Source organism: Rhinolophus hipposideros (genome assembly GCF_964194185.1).
Source record: "Rhinolophus hipposideros genome assembly, chromosome: 13".
Classification (NCBI taxonomy): Eukaryota; Metazoa; Chordata; class Mammalia; order Chiroptera; family Rhinolophidae; genus Rhinolophus; species Rhinolophus hipposideros.
The window spans coordinates 75,681,210-75,697,466 of NC_138059.1; the positions used below are offsets into that span (position 1 = coordinate 75,681,210).

Here is a 16,257-nt window from a genome sequence, read left to right on the forward strand (position 1 = left end):
GGAACTGAGTCGCTTCACCCCCTGCTCCTCGAGCCCCGCGTTAAGTGACAGGATCCCAGAACCAGCCGCTTTGGGGAGGGTGGGGCAGTCAGGTCCCAGGGACCACACGCAGCTTTTGCCAACTTTGCTTTTAAGCTGGGGGTGCTTTCCTCGGCGCTTTGGCCGCTCGGGATAAACCCTCTTCCATCTGTCCCCTCTGTCTGTGCCGCCCCCTCCCTCGAGGCACGTGGGGCTGTCGTGGATGGGCAGGGGCCTCGGGTCATGTCCGGCCACGCGGGTCCGATCTGTTCCCGGTGGGGGGCACAGCGCGCTGCTGAGCGCGGGGAGGGAGCCCGAGCGAGGGGCCCGGAGTCGGAGCGCGGGGGCGGGCGACTGGGCGCGGGCGAGGGACGCGCGGGGCCGCGGAGCCCGAGAGGCGGGGGCGGCGCGAGTCGGGGGCTGGCGCGGGGCGGGGCCGGGGCGGGGGCGGGCGGGGCCGGGCGGGGCCGCGGAGCCCGAGAGGCGGGGGCGGTGCGAGGCGGGGGCTGGAGCGGGGCGGGGCAGGGCGGGGCCGGGGCGGGGCCGGGCGGGGACGCGGAGCCCGAGAGGCGGGGGCGGCGCGAGGCGGGGGCGGGGCCGGGGCGGGGCCGGGGCGGGGCCGGGCGGGGACGCGGAGCCCGAGAGGCGGGGGCAGCGCGAGGCGGGGGCGGGGCCGGGGCGGGGCCGGGGCGGGGCCGGGCGGGGCCGCGGAGCCCGAGAGGCGGGGGCAGCGCGAGGCGGGGGCGGGACTGGGGCGGGGCCGGGGCGGGGCCGGGCGGGGACGCGGAGGCCGAGAGGCGCGAGCCGGGCTCTGCGAGCGGGCGGCCCCGCAGACCGGCCGGCGCGGCAGGGCTGCCAGGATGGAGGGAGCCCCCGGGAGCCCCGAGGATGCCCGCGGGACGCCGCCGTCCTCCGGCACCTCCTCGGAGGAGCTCAGCTCCGCCTGCCAGCTGTCCAAGGGCATGTCGATCTTCCTGGACGTAAGTGCAGGCGGGAGGCGTTGGGTCGCGCCCCAGCCCCCTCCCTCCCCGGTGCTGAGCTGCACCGCGCGCCTCCGGCCGCCCCCCGCCCCCGCCCGCCCCCCGGGACGAGCCGGAGCGGTGCCCGCCCCGCAGCCCGGCAGCGGGGGCTGCAGCCTGCACGCGTCCCAACAGGCTGGGTTTCGCGGCACCGATTTGTAAGCGCAGTCTCCGTCGGGTGAGCCTGGCGCGGGAAGAGGGCAGGCCGGTGACCCCGCGCGCCTGGGGTGCTGGGGGCGCAGTGTGCCCTGCCGCCCAGGGCGACACGCGAAGCCTGGCAGACACGCTGCCTCCCCGGCCCCCCGGGGACACTTTGACAACACTTGTTTTCCTTTGTCAGCGGTGGTCAGTCTCCCTTTCATGACGACCCTTCCCTGCCCCTCCCGGTGCATCCCCCCCCCCCCATTCTCCAGTGCAAGTCGTGATTCTCTTCATCGTCCGCACCTGCCTGTCTTCCTTTGGTCCTGTCCCTGGCTCCCTCCATTTCTCTGAGACAGCGGTTGGTCTCCCTCATGCTTTCTCTTCTGTTCTCTGCTGTTTTGCTGTCCTCATGCTGTGGTTCCTAGCTCTATAGGAGGCTTTTTATTATTTATTTCTCAATTTTGCTTCACTCTCCCTTCCTGCTGTTTCTGTTCTTTATTTTATCCACCCTGTTGCCCAGCTCTTTTCTCTGCCTTAAGGATTGGCGGTTTCCAGTCCCTCAGTTGCCTGCAGGCTCAGTCTCTCCCTCTTTCTCCCCTCCACCCCCCTTGCTCTCTCAGCCCCTCAGTTGTCACAATCATGCTGTCCCCCCAGGTAGTTTCTGGCTCAGTGGAGGACAATTCTGGCTGCTTCATTTTTAGGCAGATGGAAAATAGGCAGAGCATTGAGGAGTGCTGCGTGCTCTCTGCTCTGCCCTTCTCTGTGTCCTCATTTCTTGTTAGGATGGAGGTCAGGGGCCAGAGGCCAAGTACATGTGTTTGTGGAGAGATGAAAATAGCAGGAAATCCAATTGTTCAGTATCCTAATGTGGAGGCAGAGATGATGGAAATAATGGGAGGGAGGAGGAGACCTCCCGGTTTATTTTGAAGGGGTCAGCTAGAATGTTTTAATTGGACCGTGTAAGTAATTAGTCCTGGTCTAAAGCAAATGATATTCGTAAGGTTCCACTGGGCCTCCTATCAGCCTTCTCCCCTCATCACCCTGCGCTTCCAGCTGGGGGTCTAGACGTTGCAGGTTGGCCCTCGTCTTCCCACCGAACCCAAAGTGTTCTCTCGTAGGATGAGGGATGGTAAGACAGTAAGGTCCTAGCCTCAGAGCGCTCATCTCTGTGTGGCTTGGGGACAATCAGGTGATGCTATTGGGGCCTGTGTCTCACGGCTGCTACATTCCTCTGCAGTCCTGCTGTTCAGGACCAACAGGATGAGGCACACAACACATCTGAGGATATCCTCAAGGATAGAGTCAGGGCTCCCCCAAGTAATGTCAGTCATGAAGGCCACAGCTCAGCTGTCATGAGATTGGTTGACTCACAGAGGGTGAGCGGGCCCTCCATTCATTCTGACCTGGCCTTCACTCTGTCCCCAGGGTACCAAGTGCATCCCTGTGCCTTGGCACAGTCCTGGTGACACTGTACTGATGATGGATTGAAGCCATGAAGGTGGAAAGGCATCCTCCCTGGCACACACGCCAACCTAGGCCCAACTGTTCAAACTGCTACTTTAAACAATGGAAGAGAGAAGATTGAAATCTCCTTCATTACTACGTATACGCGATTTTTCCCAGGCTCAGTGAATGAGCAGCAGTGAGTCCTTGTCATGAAGGAGCGTGTATCTGTGAATAGGCCAGGCTTGTCTTCTTAGGTCTCCTCCTAGAATTGAACAGTAACAGTGTAAAACTGGTGCCGCCTGAGGTACTGACCTGCTTGTAAAACGCAAGAATCACACACACAAAAAAAGGCCCTGGGTTTTATTTCAAATAGAAAAGATTTTGTTTACACTTTCCTCTGAGTTATTTTGTGAAAAATCTATTGCTTTGGTGAAATATGTGACATGAAAAATGATTTGTTACTTAGGGATTTTTGAATTATTCATTTTCAGACCATATTGCTTCTAGCAAAAACTAAAATGTGAAATATAAATACATAATTTTATTTAATTAGTTTTAATATATTCTAGTAGCAATGCTAAGAAAGATTGCCTTTTGAATTCTGTTCAGATTATAATAAGTAGGTGATGAAAATTCCTATTCCAAAGAGGAACAGAAGTGAAACCAATTAGAAGCTTCTGCATCACAGAGACTGATTTCCAAATTTGTGGAAAACTTTTTGATTTCCAGTGTTTATATTCCAATGCTGCTGGAACAGTCAATCCGCTAAGAAATGATTCAAACCGCTTTTGAGGATACTGTTAATAATATAACTAGACATGTCCAGCTGGTTAGAGACTAGTCACAGGTCTGAAACTCAGAGAGAGATTTACCATAACTGTTGGCTTTTGTTTCATTTTCCCTATTTCCAAGTCAGCAATAATAGTGAGTACGATAGTTAATTCAAAGGTTAGTGCGAATAAGAGTCCATTGGACAGATCCTCGAGGAAAAAGGAAATGTGTTACATAAACTGGAGCTATGAGCATATGAATGCATAAGCAACAGTAGTCAAGTCCACAAATGAATGCAAGGGCTGTTTCTTTATCAATCTAACTTGTATGGTTTTCTTTCCAAAAACTGGCAGAATGAAGTGGCAGTTCATCATAAGTGCTCCTGTTACGTGCCAGGGCTTAGGAACCCAGGGCTGGTGTCAGGAACACGCATGTGCTGACAGTGGGGTGGTGTGTGTGCACGGCATACCTGCAGCTGCACGGGTTGTGTGGCTGTCTTCCTTTGACACCAGTGACTGTCTTCTCCCAGGTGGCTGCATTCCAGGGGACAGAGAACAAGTCCATGTAGCAGGGACCCTCTGTTCCATTAATTAACTCTACTGCTGTGCAAAGGGAGAAAAGCAAACCTCATCCCCAAAAGCAAGATAATTCCCAAGTGAAGTTTGTTGCAACTTTACTCTGGTGATGCCACTGTCTTCTCCCAGTTTTCCCAGTTTTGGTTTTAACTGGAAGGGAAGTGGTGAGGCAGAAGTGGGGTGGAAGGTTGCAAAGGAGAGCTGATTTCACCGTTTGTCTTCTTTTCCTTCCTGCAAACAAGCATGCCCATGTGTACACCGTGAACAAAAGACAGCGCCTGGCAGTCAGGGACTGGGTGAAAATGAGCCATAGTTTCTCCTTGCAAAGATACCTAATCCCAAAGCCTGTGTACGGTACTATCTGCGTGAGAGCTGACATGGACAGAGCACTGTCAGAGCAGAAACGGTTTTCCGGATTCAGTGGTTCTGTGACTAAATTCTGTTTCGGCCCCCTGTCTGGCATAGGACACAGCTGATGATTTGAGTGAGATCGTCCAGTTGGGAGAATGGCCACTAACCCCAGCATTGTTTACCCTAATTGGCAAGGCAGATGTCGCTCTGCTGGTTTCAGGAACCAGCAGAAATAAAGAAGACTTCATGTTGCTGTCAGCACACATTGGAAACTTTCCCCACACAAGGCCTAACCTGGGCGAAATGGGGACGATGAGACCGTATGTGTTGACTGTGTTTCTGCGTCCGTCTCTCAGTGCCTGCTTCCCCACGCCCTATCTCATGGTGACTGGTGGCATGGTGGAAAGTGACCTGCTGGGTGCTGAGCCCCATACCCCCAGACTCACCTTCTAGGTCTGCCCTCCTGGTTGAGCTCCACCTTCCCCTTCCCAGCTTCACCTTCACTCACCTTCCAGGAGTTCACTGAGTGACTGGCCTGTTAGCTCCCTTGTTGATTCTAACCTGGTACATGGTAGAAGGCCCTGAGCAAACACTGGCTCAGTAATGGTGGTTCTGTACATTTTCTATGCCTCCAAGATAACATTTGTATTTTAACACCTGCCTTTAATAACGTCAAATGAGAAATGAGGAATTTCAATCAAGACCATCCAAAAATACCTTTTGGGGTAAAAGATGCTATTTGAAAATCCTTAAATTGTTGCAAAAACATAGCCTTTAAGTTTTATTTCTGACCATAATATTTTTATCTCTGTACTATGTATTTTGTGATAGCAACCAATAAGATGAGCTGATTAGATTACTGTGGTAGTGTGATGTAATGGACTCAGTTCTCATCTGCAGTGCATTTTCTATGTGTTTGTGGGCTCAGAGGCAAAATTTACAGCAGAAATAGTTCTGTGCATGTTTAATTACAAAGCATTATCTTAATGTCTTAATTTCATCTCTAAGAAGCTGAATGCTATTGAAGATCATTCTTTTAAAGATTTTATTGGGGAAGGGGAACAGGACTTTATTGGGGAACAGTGTGTACTTCTGGGACTTTTCCAAGTCAAGTTATTGTCCTTTCAATCTCATTTATGGAGGGCGCAGCTCAGCTCCAGGTACAGTTGTTAGTTGCAGGGGGCACAGCAACTAACAACGACTTGCGGGAGTCGAACCGGCAACCTTGTGGTTGAGAGCCCGCGCTCCAACCAACTGAGCCATCTGGCCACCTGGGAGCTGAGCAGCAGCTCATTGACTTCATTCTAATTGTGGAGGGCACAGCTCGCTGGCCCATGTGGGAATCGAACCGGCAGCCCCGTTGCCCAGAGCTCGCGCTCTAACCAACTGAGCCACCCGTTCACCCCTGAAGATCATTCTTTATGAGATGAGATGATGACGTCCTGGGTCCAGGTCTCTGGTGTGTTGTTAGCCTCTCCTAGTCGTTTCAAACTCATAAGAACACAATAGAGCTTGAAATAAAATCATAAAGTTTTATCAAATGTCAGAAGGTGACTGTGCTGCTTATCTCCCTGACTCTGCTGGGCCTCCTAGTTTCAGAGAAGAGGAAGAAGCTAGTTATGATGGAGAGATGGATCCCCCCAAATCTCTAGAAATTACCTCTGTGGGGTAGGAAGAATTTGTGTCTCATTCTGCTCCAAGGTAGAAGCTCTTGGTATTGAAAGCAGTCATCTTGCAATAACTACATATGTTTGGTATAAAAGGGGACCAACTTCTTAGGCATACAACTGATACATACCTGTTGCTGGAAATTTTTTATAGGTGATATTTTTAGTAATAATGTCAATATTTTATCATAAAAACATATTGTAACCTGATGAGATTTGTACATACTTCATGTCTATGAAGTCAACAGAAGGAAAGGAGGCTGATGTTTCTGTACTAGAAAACAGTAAGACAGAAAACCCTGTAATAATAACAGCTGTCACTCATGTTTCAAGCTTGTCACCCGAAGTGACGACCTCAGTACAAGAGTGGCTCTGGTTATGTAAGCACAGCTACGTGCCGCTCTGGAAAAGAGGTCCCGGGGCCCCTTTCAGGTAATTCAGGTTGTCTCCTCAATATGATCAAGGGCCATTTTCTTTGGGACTGTATGTAACGTACGAGGTCTGACAATTAAGTTCAAGAACTCTTTCTAGAAAAAGTGCTACCTACCTCATTGCTGAATATCACTATGGTCACCTTTGAAGTGCTCCCCTTGGGAAGCTATGCACTGACGCCAGCACCTAGTTCACCTTTCAATGCAATTCTGGAACTCTTTTTCTGGAATGGTCATCAGAGCTGTCGTTGTATGACCCTTGATGTTCTGAATGTCATCTAAATGTCTTCCTTTCAATATTTCCTTTATCTTCTGGTAAAGAAAGAAGTCACTGGGGGTCAGATCAGGTAAGTAGGGAAGGTCTTCTAATACAGTTATGTGTTTACTGCCTAAAAACTCCCTCACAGACAGTGCTGTGTGAGCTGGTACATTGTCGTGATGCAAGAGCCATGAATTGTTGGCGAAAAGTTCAGGTGGTCTAAGTTTTTCACACATCCTTTTCAGCACTTCCAAATAGTAAACTTGGTTACTGTTTGTCCAGTTGGTACAAATTCATAATGAATAATCCCTTTGATATCAGAAAAGGTTAGCAACAAGTTTGCGAACTTAATTGTCCAACCTCGTAACTATGTAAGACGTTACCCACATTTTTTCTGTCAGTATACAGTATCAGGGCTCATTTGATTGTGTCTAATAGAAAAATAACCCAAACTATCTTGAGATTTAAAAAAAACAATAACGTATAGCTTCCTGTAATGAAAAGTCTGCACGGCTTGGTCAAGGCGGACTTGTCATCGGGGTTCAGTTTCTCTCAGGCTCTGCATACCGCGCGTCCTTGAATGTTGCTTGTTTCCAGGACATATGTTGTATGAATGTCTGGATCTGCTGTAGTAATGTACTCCATACAGGTGGCATCCTCTCCATTCTGAAGGCTAGAGAGGTGAGATGAAGGTGTTGGGGGACCCCAGGGCAGAATCTGTGCCTCTCCTGCCTCTGGGAGTGGCCGTCAGACCTCCCTTCCAATGGCTGTCAGCTGCACCCCTCCCTACCTGCCTCCAACATCACATGGGGGGGCTTTCTTCTCTGTGTCTGCATCTCTGAGTCTCTTCTTATAATGTCACTGGTCACTGGGATTAGGACCCACACCAATTCAGTAAGACCTTATCTGACTTTGATTACATCAGCAAAGCCTGTTTCCAAGCAAGGTCACAGGCACAGTTTCTGGGGGTGAGGACTTCAACACCTGCTTTTGGGCGACACAGTTCCGCCATGACTTATGCAACAGCAGAAAGGCTGACAGCAGTTCCTCACCTGTTTCTTCCTACATTCTAAGTCAGCAAAAGAGAAAGTGTATCTCTCTTGGCAGCTCAGACAGAACTGTCATTCGGGCCTGTCACTCACTGGCTCACTGTGCTCGGGCCAAGTAGTCACTGTGGCCAGGAGATGTGACCCGTGTCCGCCAGGCCCAATGGCTCTGCCCAGCCCTGGGGCTCATAGGCTCTGAGTGGAGGAGCGATGGCTGTCTCAGAAGCAAATTAGAAATCATTACCAAAGATGCTGGGCTACTAAGTGGTTTATAGCCACCAAACAGAATTTAAAATTGGTTCAAGAAAATATAATGCACAGTTCTTACAGTATGGACACCTATTTACCCACAATTGGTTTTTCTCTTTTTGCTTTCTGTTCATTCCCAGTTCTATCGAGATATGATTGACTTATAGTAAATCGCACATATTGAAAGTGAAAGTTAATGGGTTTTTACATATTTTACGCCCATGAAACCATTATCACAATCAAGATAAGAAACGGATCTGCCATTCCAGAGAGTTTCCCCATGCCCTGCGCCACCCTGATCTGTTTCTGTCGCTGTAGATTGCTTTATGTTTTCTAATTTTGTAGACATGGAATTGTATGGCCGGTATTCTTTTATGTCTGGTTTCATGCTTAGGACAGTTATTTGGCGGCCCGTCCCAGTTGCTGTGTGTCAGGTGCAGGTTCCATTCCAGCTCTCACAGTGCCCACCACATGTGGGCACTCCCACCACTGTGTGTCCCTTCACTGGTTTGTGGGCATCTGGGCTGTTTCCAGGTTTTGACTATTATGAAGACAGATCTCAATTAGGAAACCTTTATTCTAATTGGAAATTCTTCTATGTAATAATGGGTAAATTATATGTGAGTATAATGCTTACTGCATTACTTACAAAAAATGGTGATAAAATGTTTCGTTTTTCTTTTCCAGATACTGAGGAGAGCAGACAAAAATGGTAAGACCAAAAATCTGCAGTTTCTGTTAATTAGTCACTTATCTTTTAGATCTCCTTATGAAGAATAACATGGAAAAGGGGAGAACTCAAGGTGTTGACATAAAATGTCAGCTTCTTGTCCCAGGAGGAGTTTCAGGCACCTTCATGGCACGTCCAGACCCTCGTGACATGCTGACACAAGCATTTACATTTGGCAGGAAGATGGAATTTATGCCTGTGAAGTGAGGAGCCGTCATAGCTCTGGCTTTTCCTTCTTATGCTTTAAATTAATGAGAAGGGAATAACAGCTTCTGTTGGTTGAGTATCTACTACGTAACAGGCATTTGCCTGCATGTCTTAGCGTTAATAAAATACAGAGCTGAGATTTGGGCCCAGGTCTGTGTGGCATGGAAGTCCAGGCTCTCCACAGGGACCTCCCGTCATGGCTATGGGGGTGGGCACATTCTGAGACGGCCACGCAGGCACACCCAGAGCCCTCCCCACTCACAGCTCCTGCCGCAGTGCTCCTGCTTCAGGAGTGTGTGCTGGACGTGATCATCTACAGACACAGAAACAGGAGCAACTAGAAGCACAAATTGCTCTGCCAACAGGACGCAGTTTAGGCGCTGCCTTCCTGAAGTGCTGCTGTCCCGCAGTATCCTGACTCCTCATTCCTCCTCGAATTTTGTTCCATGGAATACCCACGCAGAGCTTACTGGGTTTATTGTGCTGCTGGAGTAGAGTACACAATAGACCTACATTGTTGACAAGTGTTTCTTGACATATTTATGATAAAAAGAGTTCTTTCCTTTTCTTGAATTCCAGTTTCTTACCTGTAAGGAGAGACTACAGGCAGAGTCCAGCTCTGACAGCGTAGACACATGTTATAGTCCAGTTTGCCATTAGCAGCCAGACCGAGGAAAGCTTGATGGTACCACACGCCTTTCCACACCATAGAGGAGCACTGAAACAGGGTCCCACGTCCTGATACTGTTTAACGGTGGCTAGGCACCAAAATGTTTTTGCAAACTGTGTTGCAGTGGTTGGTGTGTCATCAGTTCAAAGGGGTGTTTGTTTTCACTTGCACCACCTGACTGATTTTGTAGACAGACAGCGATGCTGTCGTCTTGGCTCGTCAGGCAGATGCCCAGTATCCAGCCCGAAAACCCCGCTGGGCAGTCCGTCTGTCCCCACGGACTGCCTCAGAAATGCCTCATGTCCCCCTCCCGCTCCTAATTGTCAGGCCACACCCCTTTCTTGGACCCCGAGGCTCTGGGTGAGGGCCACGCTTACCTGTGTGTCTGTCTCTCTTCTCGCCTTCAGAGCTTTCCTCTTTGGCAGCCCCCCATCATGACCCACGGTCACAATAACACCAGTTCACATGATGAGTGGGTTTTGTGGCCACCTCGTACCATGCTCTGTGGGGGGCACACGGGCACCGGGAGCCCCGGGCAGTTGGGCTCAGCCCCACGTTTCCTCTCCCGCCTCCTCCCTGTTCCCATCCAGTGCCCAAGGGCTGCCTGCCTGCTGCTCACCCACGTTTGCACCCCTGGAAGCACTTGGGCTTCTTCTCTGACACCCTCTGCGGACTGATCCCTGCCTTGACCGCTCTCAGCCAGCTCCATCCCTGCTCGGGGCCCTTGTCTGGGGAGGTTCCCATGCCCCTGCACCCGCTGCCCTAACTCTCCACACTTGGCTGCCTGGAGCATGGTCCTCAGGTGAGAACTGAAGACCCAGCCTCAGGCGAGACATGCCTCCAGGGCACGGAGCTTATGCTAAGGTAGACACTGGGCAGCCAGCAGAGGTGCCCCGTGGATGCCCGCTGAATGAATCAGGAAGGAGGAAGGATATTCCACCCCAGTTCCCATTCCTTTCCGTCTGCCTACTCGCTCCCGGCTTTTGTCCTGCTTCTCTTCTCCCTCGTTCTCATTGTGACGGAGGCAAAGGGAGGGCAGAGCCAGGCAGCCGTGCCACCTCGTAGCTTTGTGGCGCTGGGCAAGTAGCAGATGGCACCTCAGGTTTCTCCTCCAGCCCATGGAGATAAGGACATCTACCCCTGCCGTGGGTTATTACAAACAACACATGAGGTCGATGCACCAGGTCCCCGGGGGCCGTGCCTGACACGAGCTCGGGGTGCTGCTGTTGGGGTGTATATTGTCACTGTTACTCAAAGCTTGAGCTCTTTTTGTGTTGTGCTACCTTGGCTGTCGGAGTCAGTTGGTGACATTCCAGTCATTTATGTTTCAGTGGAGTTTAGTTGGGGGGAAAAAGACTGTTTACCATACATGCACAATTGGGAAAGGAAGTGGGTAATCAAATGTAAGTGAGAAGATACCGGCATAAAATCCCCCTACTGTACCCTTTGTCCCTCACATTCTGTGTCTGCAAACAACCAGCTGCCCAATGTACTTGTTCTCTGGGGGGCAGATTCTCGTATGACAACTCCTGGACTGCAGAACTGCTGCTGGAATGACAACAGAGTACGAGGCCATCCGCAGTATGATAGTACCTAGCACCAGAGTACATGTAGCTTTTGGGATCTGTCTGACATGAACGAAACTGCTGGAAAAGGGGAGAAAACACATGAGTAGTGATCAGCTCTAATGTGGCATCTTGGACCATCTTGGTGTTTGGTTTGGGTTGTTGTTTTTAACTTGCAGTCTAGGGTCCTAAACTGAAAGGTGAACCTCAACATAGGATTGCTTCCGGGAGATGTGAGCGCTCTGACCCAAGGAGTAGAGTGAAACCTAGAAATGCGGCTCCTGAGGAAGCTCGGTCATATGCAGGTTGAATGAAAATGGAAATGATGCACTGGCATTTGTAAAATTTGCTTAAGAGTTAACACAAAATCTTACTAGTAAGGGGGATCCATTGCACACGCATGCATGCACACACTCACATGCACACACACACACATGCCCGCACACGTATGCACACATACACATGTGCACACACTCACACACACGTGCACACACCCGCACCCGTGTGCCCCAACAATGACCCTATTGGAAGAAGCGGCTGATTACCCATGCACTGTGTAGGAAGGTGTGACTGCAACTTCTGACTAAAGACTTTTTAACAAAATAAGGGGAAAACAAATGTTCTATTTCTACAGTACAGTTTTTTTTTTCTAAAATTGGAAAGCAGTTTCACCCTCGTAAGTGTATTGCTTTTCTGCCAAAAGCAGAAAAGTGTGAAAATTCTTATCTTTACAGAGCTGGGCATATCAGTCGTCACAGAAAGAAACAGAAAATCCAGATTCAAATCTCTGAAGCAATGGTGTGGCTGCCATGGGCGGCCAACGGCCCAGGCGTCAGAGCTGGTCCCGTGGCCAGTGGGCGGGTGTGTCTGCCTCACACGGGCTTCTACGACAGCGTTCTCTGGGACCCAGACTCTGCATTCTTTCCCTTTCTCTTTGCAATGTACTCATCTTCATTCCCTCTGGATGCAGGACGCATGCGGCATTATGGCTGAGCTTGTACTCTAGTCAGATGTAAGTTCAAACTCTGGACAGGACAGAATGCGAATTAGAAAGCAATTCTACACTCTAATCAATACTGACATGGAGAGCTTTGCAGCGCTTCCTTACTTTCTGGCTCCATAAAATTTTCAGGCCCATCTTCTGTAATTGCTGCCTCCCTCCTACAATCAGCCGCTTCTCCAAGGAGCCCTGACCTTTGCTTTTGGGGGATGGTACTGGAAACCAAGATGTGGGTGATACACATGCTCATCGCTACTGGGGTGTCATCGCTGCTTCTGAGCTCCCTTAGCCGATGGAGAGGGAAGCACATGTGAATGCGAAGGCGGGCGTGCGTGTGCACATTTCCGTAGCTGCGTCTGTGTGCCTGTGTGTCCCTGCCTCAGGGAACGTGAGTTCACACTGACACTTAGAGTGTACACCGTCAGCCTGTGGTCACTGCACCTCCTCCCTTTGCTCTCCGAACCTCTCCCTCCAACAGTGAGAGCCACCATTTACATACTGTCACCCCAGCACACATGTACAGCCCAGGCTGTGTCACAGACACCCGTGGGGACGTCACCAACCACCGAGTCCCGCTCAGCACGGCCCATTTCCCTTAGTGCAGACCACTCATTTCTAGTCGCCCACCCTCCCTCCCTCCACTGAGGCGGGTGCAAACATTTCTGATACAGCTAAGCTTTCTGTCCCATGCGGATCCCTCCTTGGGATCCTCTGAACTCTTCAGTCGACTTCATCAGCTACTAAGAGGAGCGTTGAAGTCTCCATCTATAGTAGTTGGTTTGTCTATTTCCCTTCTCACGTCTATCAGTATTTGCCTCATGTACTTTGATGCTCTATTGGTAGGTGCATACACTCTTGGAATTATTGTCATCTGGGAGAATTGACCCCTTTATAATTAGGCAATCCCCCTGTTTATCCCTGATCATTTTCCTTGTTTTAAAGTCTATTTTGTTTGAAGTTAATATAGCTACTGAGCTTCCTTTTGCTTAGCATTCTTGTCAGGTCCCGTACACCACAGGGTCCCAAGCACGTCTCTGATGGCACTCACTGTGTCCCGTATGTGTCATACATGGGCCCACGTCTGTGCCTCGTCTCTCCTACTAGAGGCCCCTCTGTATTCTGTGTCTCACAAGAGGTAAAATTTGTTTGGCTTAAGAAGTGCTTGTTTGTTTAAAGAAGAAAGGACTGCACACCTGTGTTGGGCTATCGTGACAATTCTGACAGCTACATGGTAACGTCTAGTCATCCGTGTGCAGTTGTAAAACATCTGTTATTTATTCTGTAGCCTGCGAGGTCCTGTATATGAAGGCAAAAGTCCTAAATAATCGACTGTCTTGAGCTTTTCTTCGGTTGTGTGGATATCTTTTTGGTATGGCCAGTTACATTGCTTGTTAAATGTGTTTGCTGTGTGAGTAACTGAACCCAAAATACCCCAAACCACACAGACATGTTTCGTCAGGGTGACTACATCTGCAGTCTATGTGCTATGAAGACGTAGTAAATGATTTTTCTTGTTCACACCTCGAGTTGTTCTCTCTTCTTGAATATGTGTGTGTACATACACAAATAAACCTGCACAAGCATTTGCACAAAGTTTTAAAAATTAAAAGGTAAAAGAGTGTACAGTTTAAAATGATCTCTTCTGCTTGTCCTTAACATTTCAGATGATGGAAAATTGTCCTTTGAAGAATTCAAGGCCTACTTTGCCGATGGGCTTCTGAGTGAAGAAGAATTACACACGCTCTTCCACACCATTGACACCCACAACACCAAGTAAGGAGCTTTCATCCCGGGTTCTGTGCCCAAGGGGCCGTGGGAGCGAGTGCACAGCACTGCAAGGCAGGAGGTGCGGGCACACCCGTCGTTCTCCGGGGCTCACTTCTGAGGTGCCCCCTCTGTGACAACTGCCGTGTTCTGAAAACGAGTACCAGCCAGAAAACACTAATCTTGTGTCGGTGTGCTCCTAACGGAGTTTCAGAGTGTGCAAATCTGAAACAAACACATGGACAACTCGTTCTGATCAGTCTTTAATAAGTAAGTCGAGTCCTGCCTCGTTCCTTAGGTCTACGCTCAGTGTGCTGCATGTAACACCGGTGCTCGGGCCACTCTTCTTACAGCAGTTGGGCCAGTTCCCACTGCTCGCTCCGTTACCGGCCCCTGCAAGCGCAGACAGCAGAGGACCCAGAGCGTCCTCGGAGTGACCGGTGCACCCGGCGATTGTCTGTTCCATTTACTGTCCACTTGCAGACTGTCCTGTATTAGCACAGCTTTGATACAGGTTCTGTTGTGTTCTTACTACAAGTCACATAAAACATAGGAATGTAGGATGTAGGACAATAGAAACGTGCTGTTGCTTGACTTGGGTAGCGAACCAAATCATGTTATTTGTGCCAGTCGTGCTCACAGAACTCTAATGTGGAAACGCACCGTGCCAGCCGTGCCCAGGGACCCAGCCTGTGTCTGCTGCTGGAGCAGTCACTGTGTCCCTTTAGGCAGAGCATGGACTTGGTCCCCGTCGGAGAGCAGGCATGCCAGGAAAATGCTCTGGGGCTACATCCGTGCAGGCATTTGCTTGCAACAAGCTAGTAAGAAACAGTGAAAAATTAAATTCACTTTACTCAAGCAGATGGATATTTTAAAAAGACTATTTGGTAAGTTTCTTGCCTTTTCTTAGGGTTTCGGATTCCTGTGAAATATGTGGCTTTGGGTTTTGTTGTCAGAGCAGTGTTAGCAGATAACGGTGTCAGACGTTCTATTCTGTTTAACAAGACCAGGCAATCAGGTCCCTGGTAAGTGCCGGGGCCAGCTGACAGTTCAAGGGCAGCAGACCCACCCCCTGGTCATCTCTAAATGACATCACAAATGCTGGACTGAGGCTACTCATGGCACTGTGGGATGGGACTTTTAGCTCAGTTTGGCAGGGTAAGGTAGCCAGGAGCTGAGTCTTTATGGTAGAGTAGAAACCAATCAGGTAAAGGAAGAAATGGGGGAGTATTCCCATCGGAGGCGAAAGACCTAGATGCACAGGAGAATGGGAGCCTGTCAAAATGTCAGCTGTGAGGCTGAGAGTAGGTGGGGAAAGATCTGGAAAGAATGAGCCAGACAAGAAGGACTCTGCATTAGGAGATTGCAGAAGTGCCTCCACCTAACCTACAGGGACGCTTTAAAGCATGCAGGCCAGGGAGCATGGTCTCTGTGGTCACTCTGGCTGGATGCAAGACAGGCTTCCGGGGCAGAGGCAGAGGAGAACGGCCCATGTCCGCTGAATCCTCAGATCACTGTGGGTCGTCCTGAGAAATGAGCCCGGGACAGAGCCGAGGTTCCTTTGTAGGAATGGAGAAGCTTGGACTCCCTTGTGTCATGGTTATTTCTACTTCATGGAGTTTTAGTAACATTTAACAGTACCTCAGTTTGGAGCAATATTGATGGTCAAAGTTGCAAAATTAGGTATCTTCTCTCTGGGTCAAATATGTCTATCCTTTCTTCTATTTAAAAAAAAGTATGTTACTCTCTCAGTCATTTCAATTAGCCTTACTGCAGCGCCATTAAAGCTTTTTTAAACACATTTTCCCTCAAATTTTGTAAAAGTTACTGTTTATGAAAGAATACTTAAAGACCTTAAAATTTAAGTTTGAAAGAAAAGACTAGCAAAAAAATTAACGTAAAGCTTTGTTTGGTAGCTTACAAATTGAAACCATCACACCAGTGAGAGAGCAGGAATATAGAAGGAAGAGTGTTGAGTCAAGAGGAAATATTGGTGGTTCAGCCCGACTGCCGTCACTTATCAGAAAATCAGCTTGTGTGCATTATGCAGTCAGTTAAGGAAAACACGAAGAAGGTTGCAGAGACCCTTATGTTTAAGCACAGCACCGGCAGGGGACGCGTTCCCTGGAGACCAGAAACGGTTCTCTGAGTACGCTGCCCTCTGGAGTCCTTGATTGCCAGCATGGCCTGGTTGCAGACGAGGTGGCAGTGCTGCTGTTGTCTCAGGGAACCAGAGGAGTTCCCACAGCCTGCAGGGGGCTGTGGTGACAGGTGGACGCCTGAAGTCTGCAAGCCAAGCGTTCCTCTCTCCAGGCTCAAGTAACTATGGGTGCTGGGTGCTGGAACTT

General features: G+C 49.8%; 1 protein-coding gene across 3 annotated transcripts in view; it reads left to right on the forward strand.

Annotated features, from left to right (window-relative positions):
• Positions 1-799: 799 nt before the first annotated feature.
• The window catches only part of NECAB1 (N-terminal EF-hand calcium binding protein 1), a 71,555-nt gene continuing 56,097 nt past the window's right edge, over positions 800-16,257 (forward strand). For 2 of the 3 annotated variants that reach the window (XM_081069915.1, XM_081069917.1), the window contains exons 1-3: positions 801-998; positions 8,661-8,685; positions 13,810-13,918. In XM_081069915.1, the coding sequence (XP_080926041.1) occupies positions 879-998; positions 8,661-8,685; positions 13,810-13,918 (254 nt within the window). In that variant the 5' untranslated portion in view covers positions 801-878. Of the gene's footprint in view, positions 999-8,660; positions 8,686-13,809; positions 13,919-16,257 lie in introns of all 3 variants that reach the window. The other variant, XM_081069916.1, reaches the window with a different exon arrangement.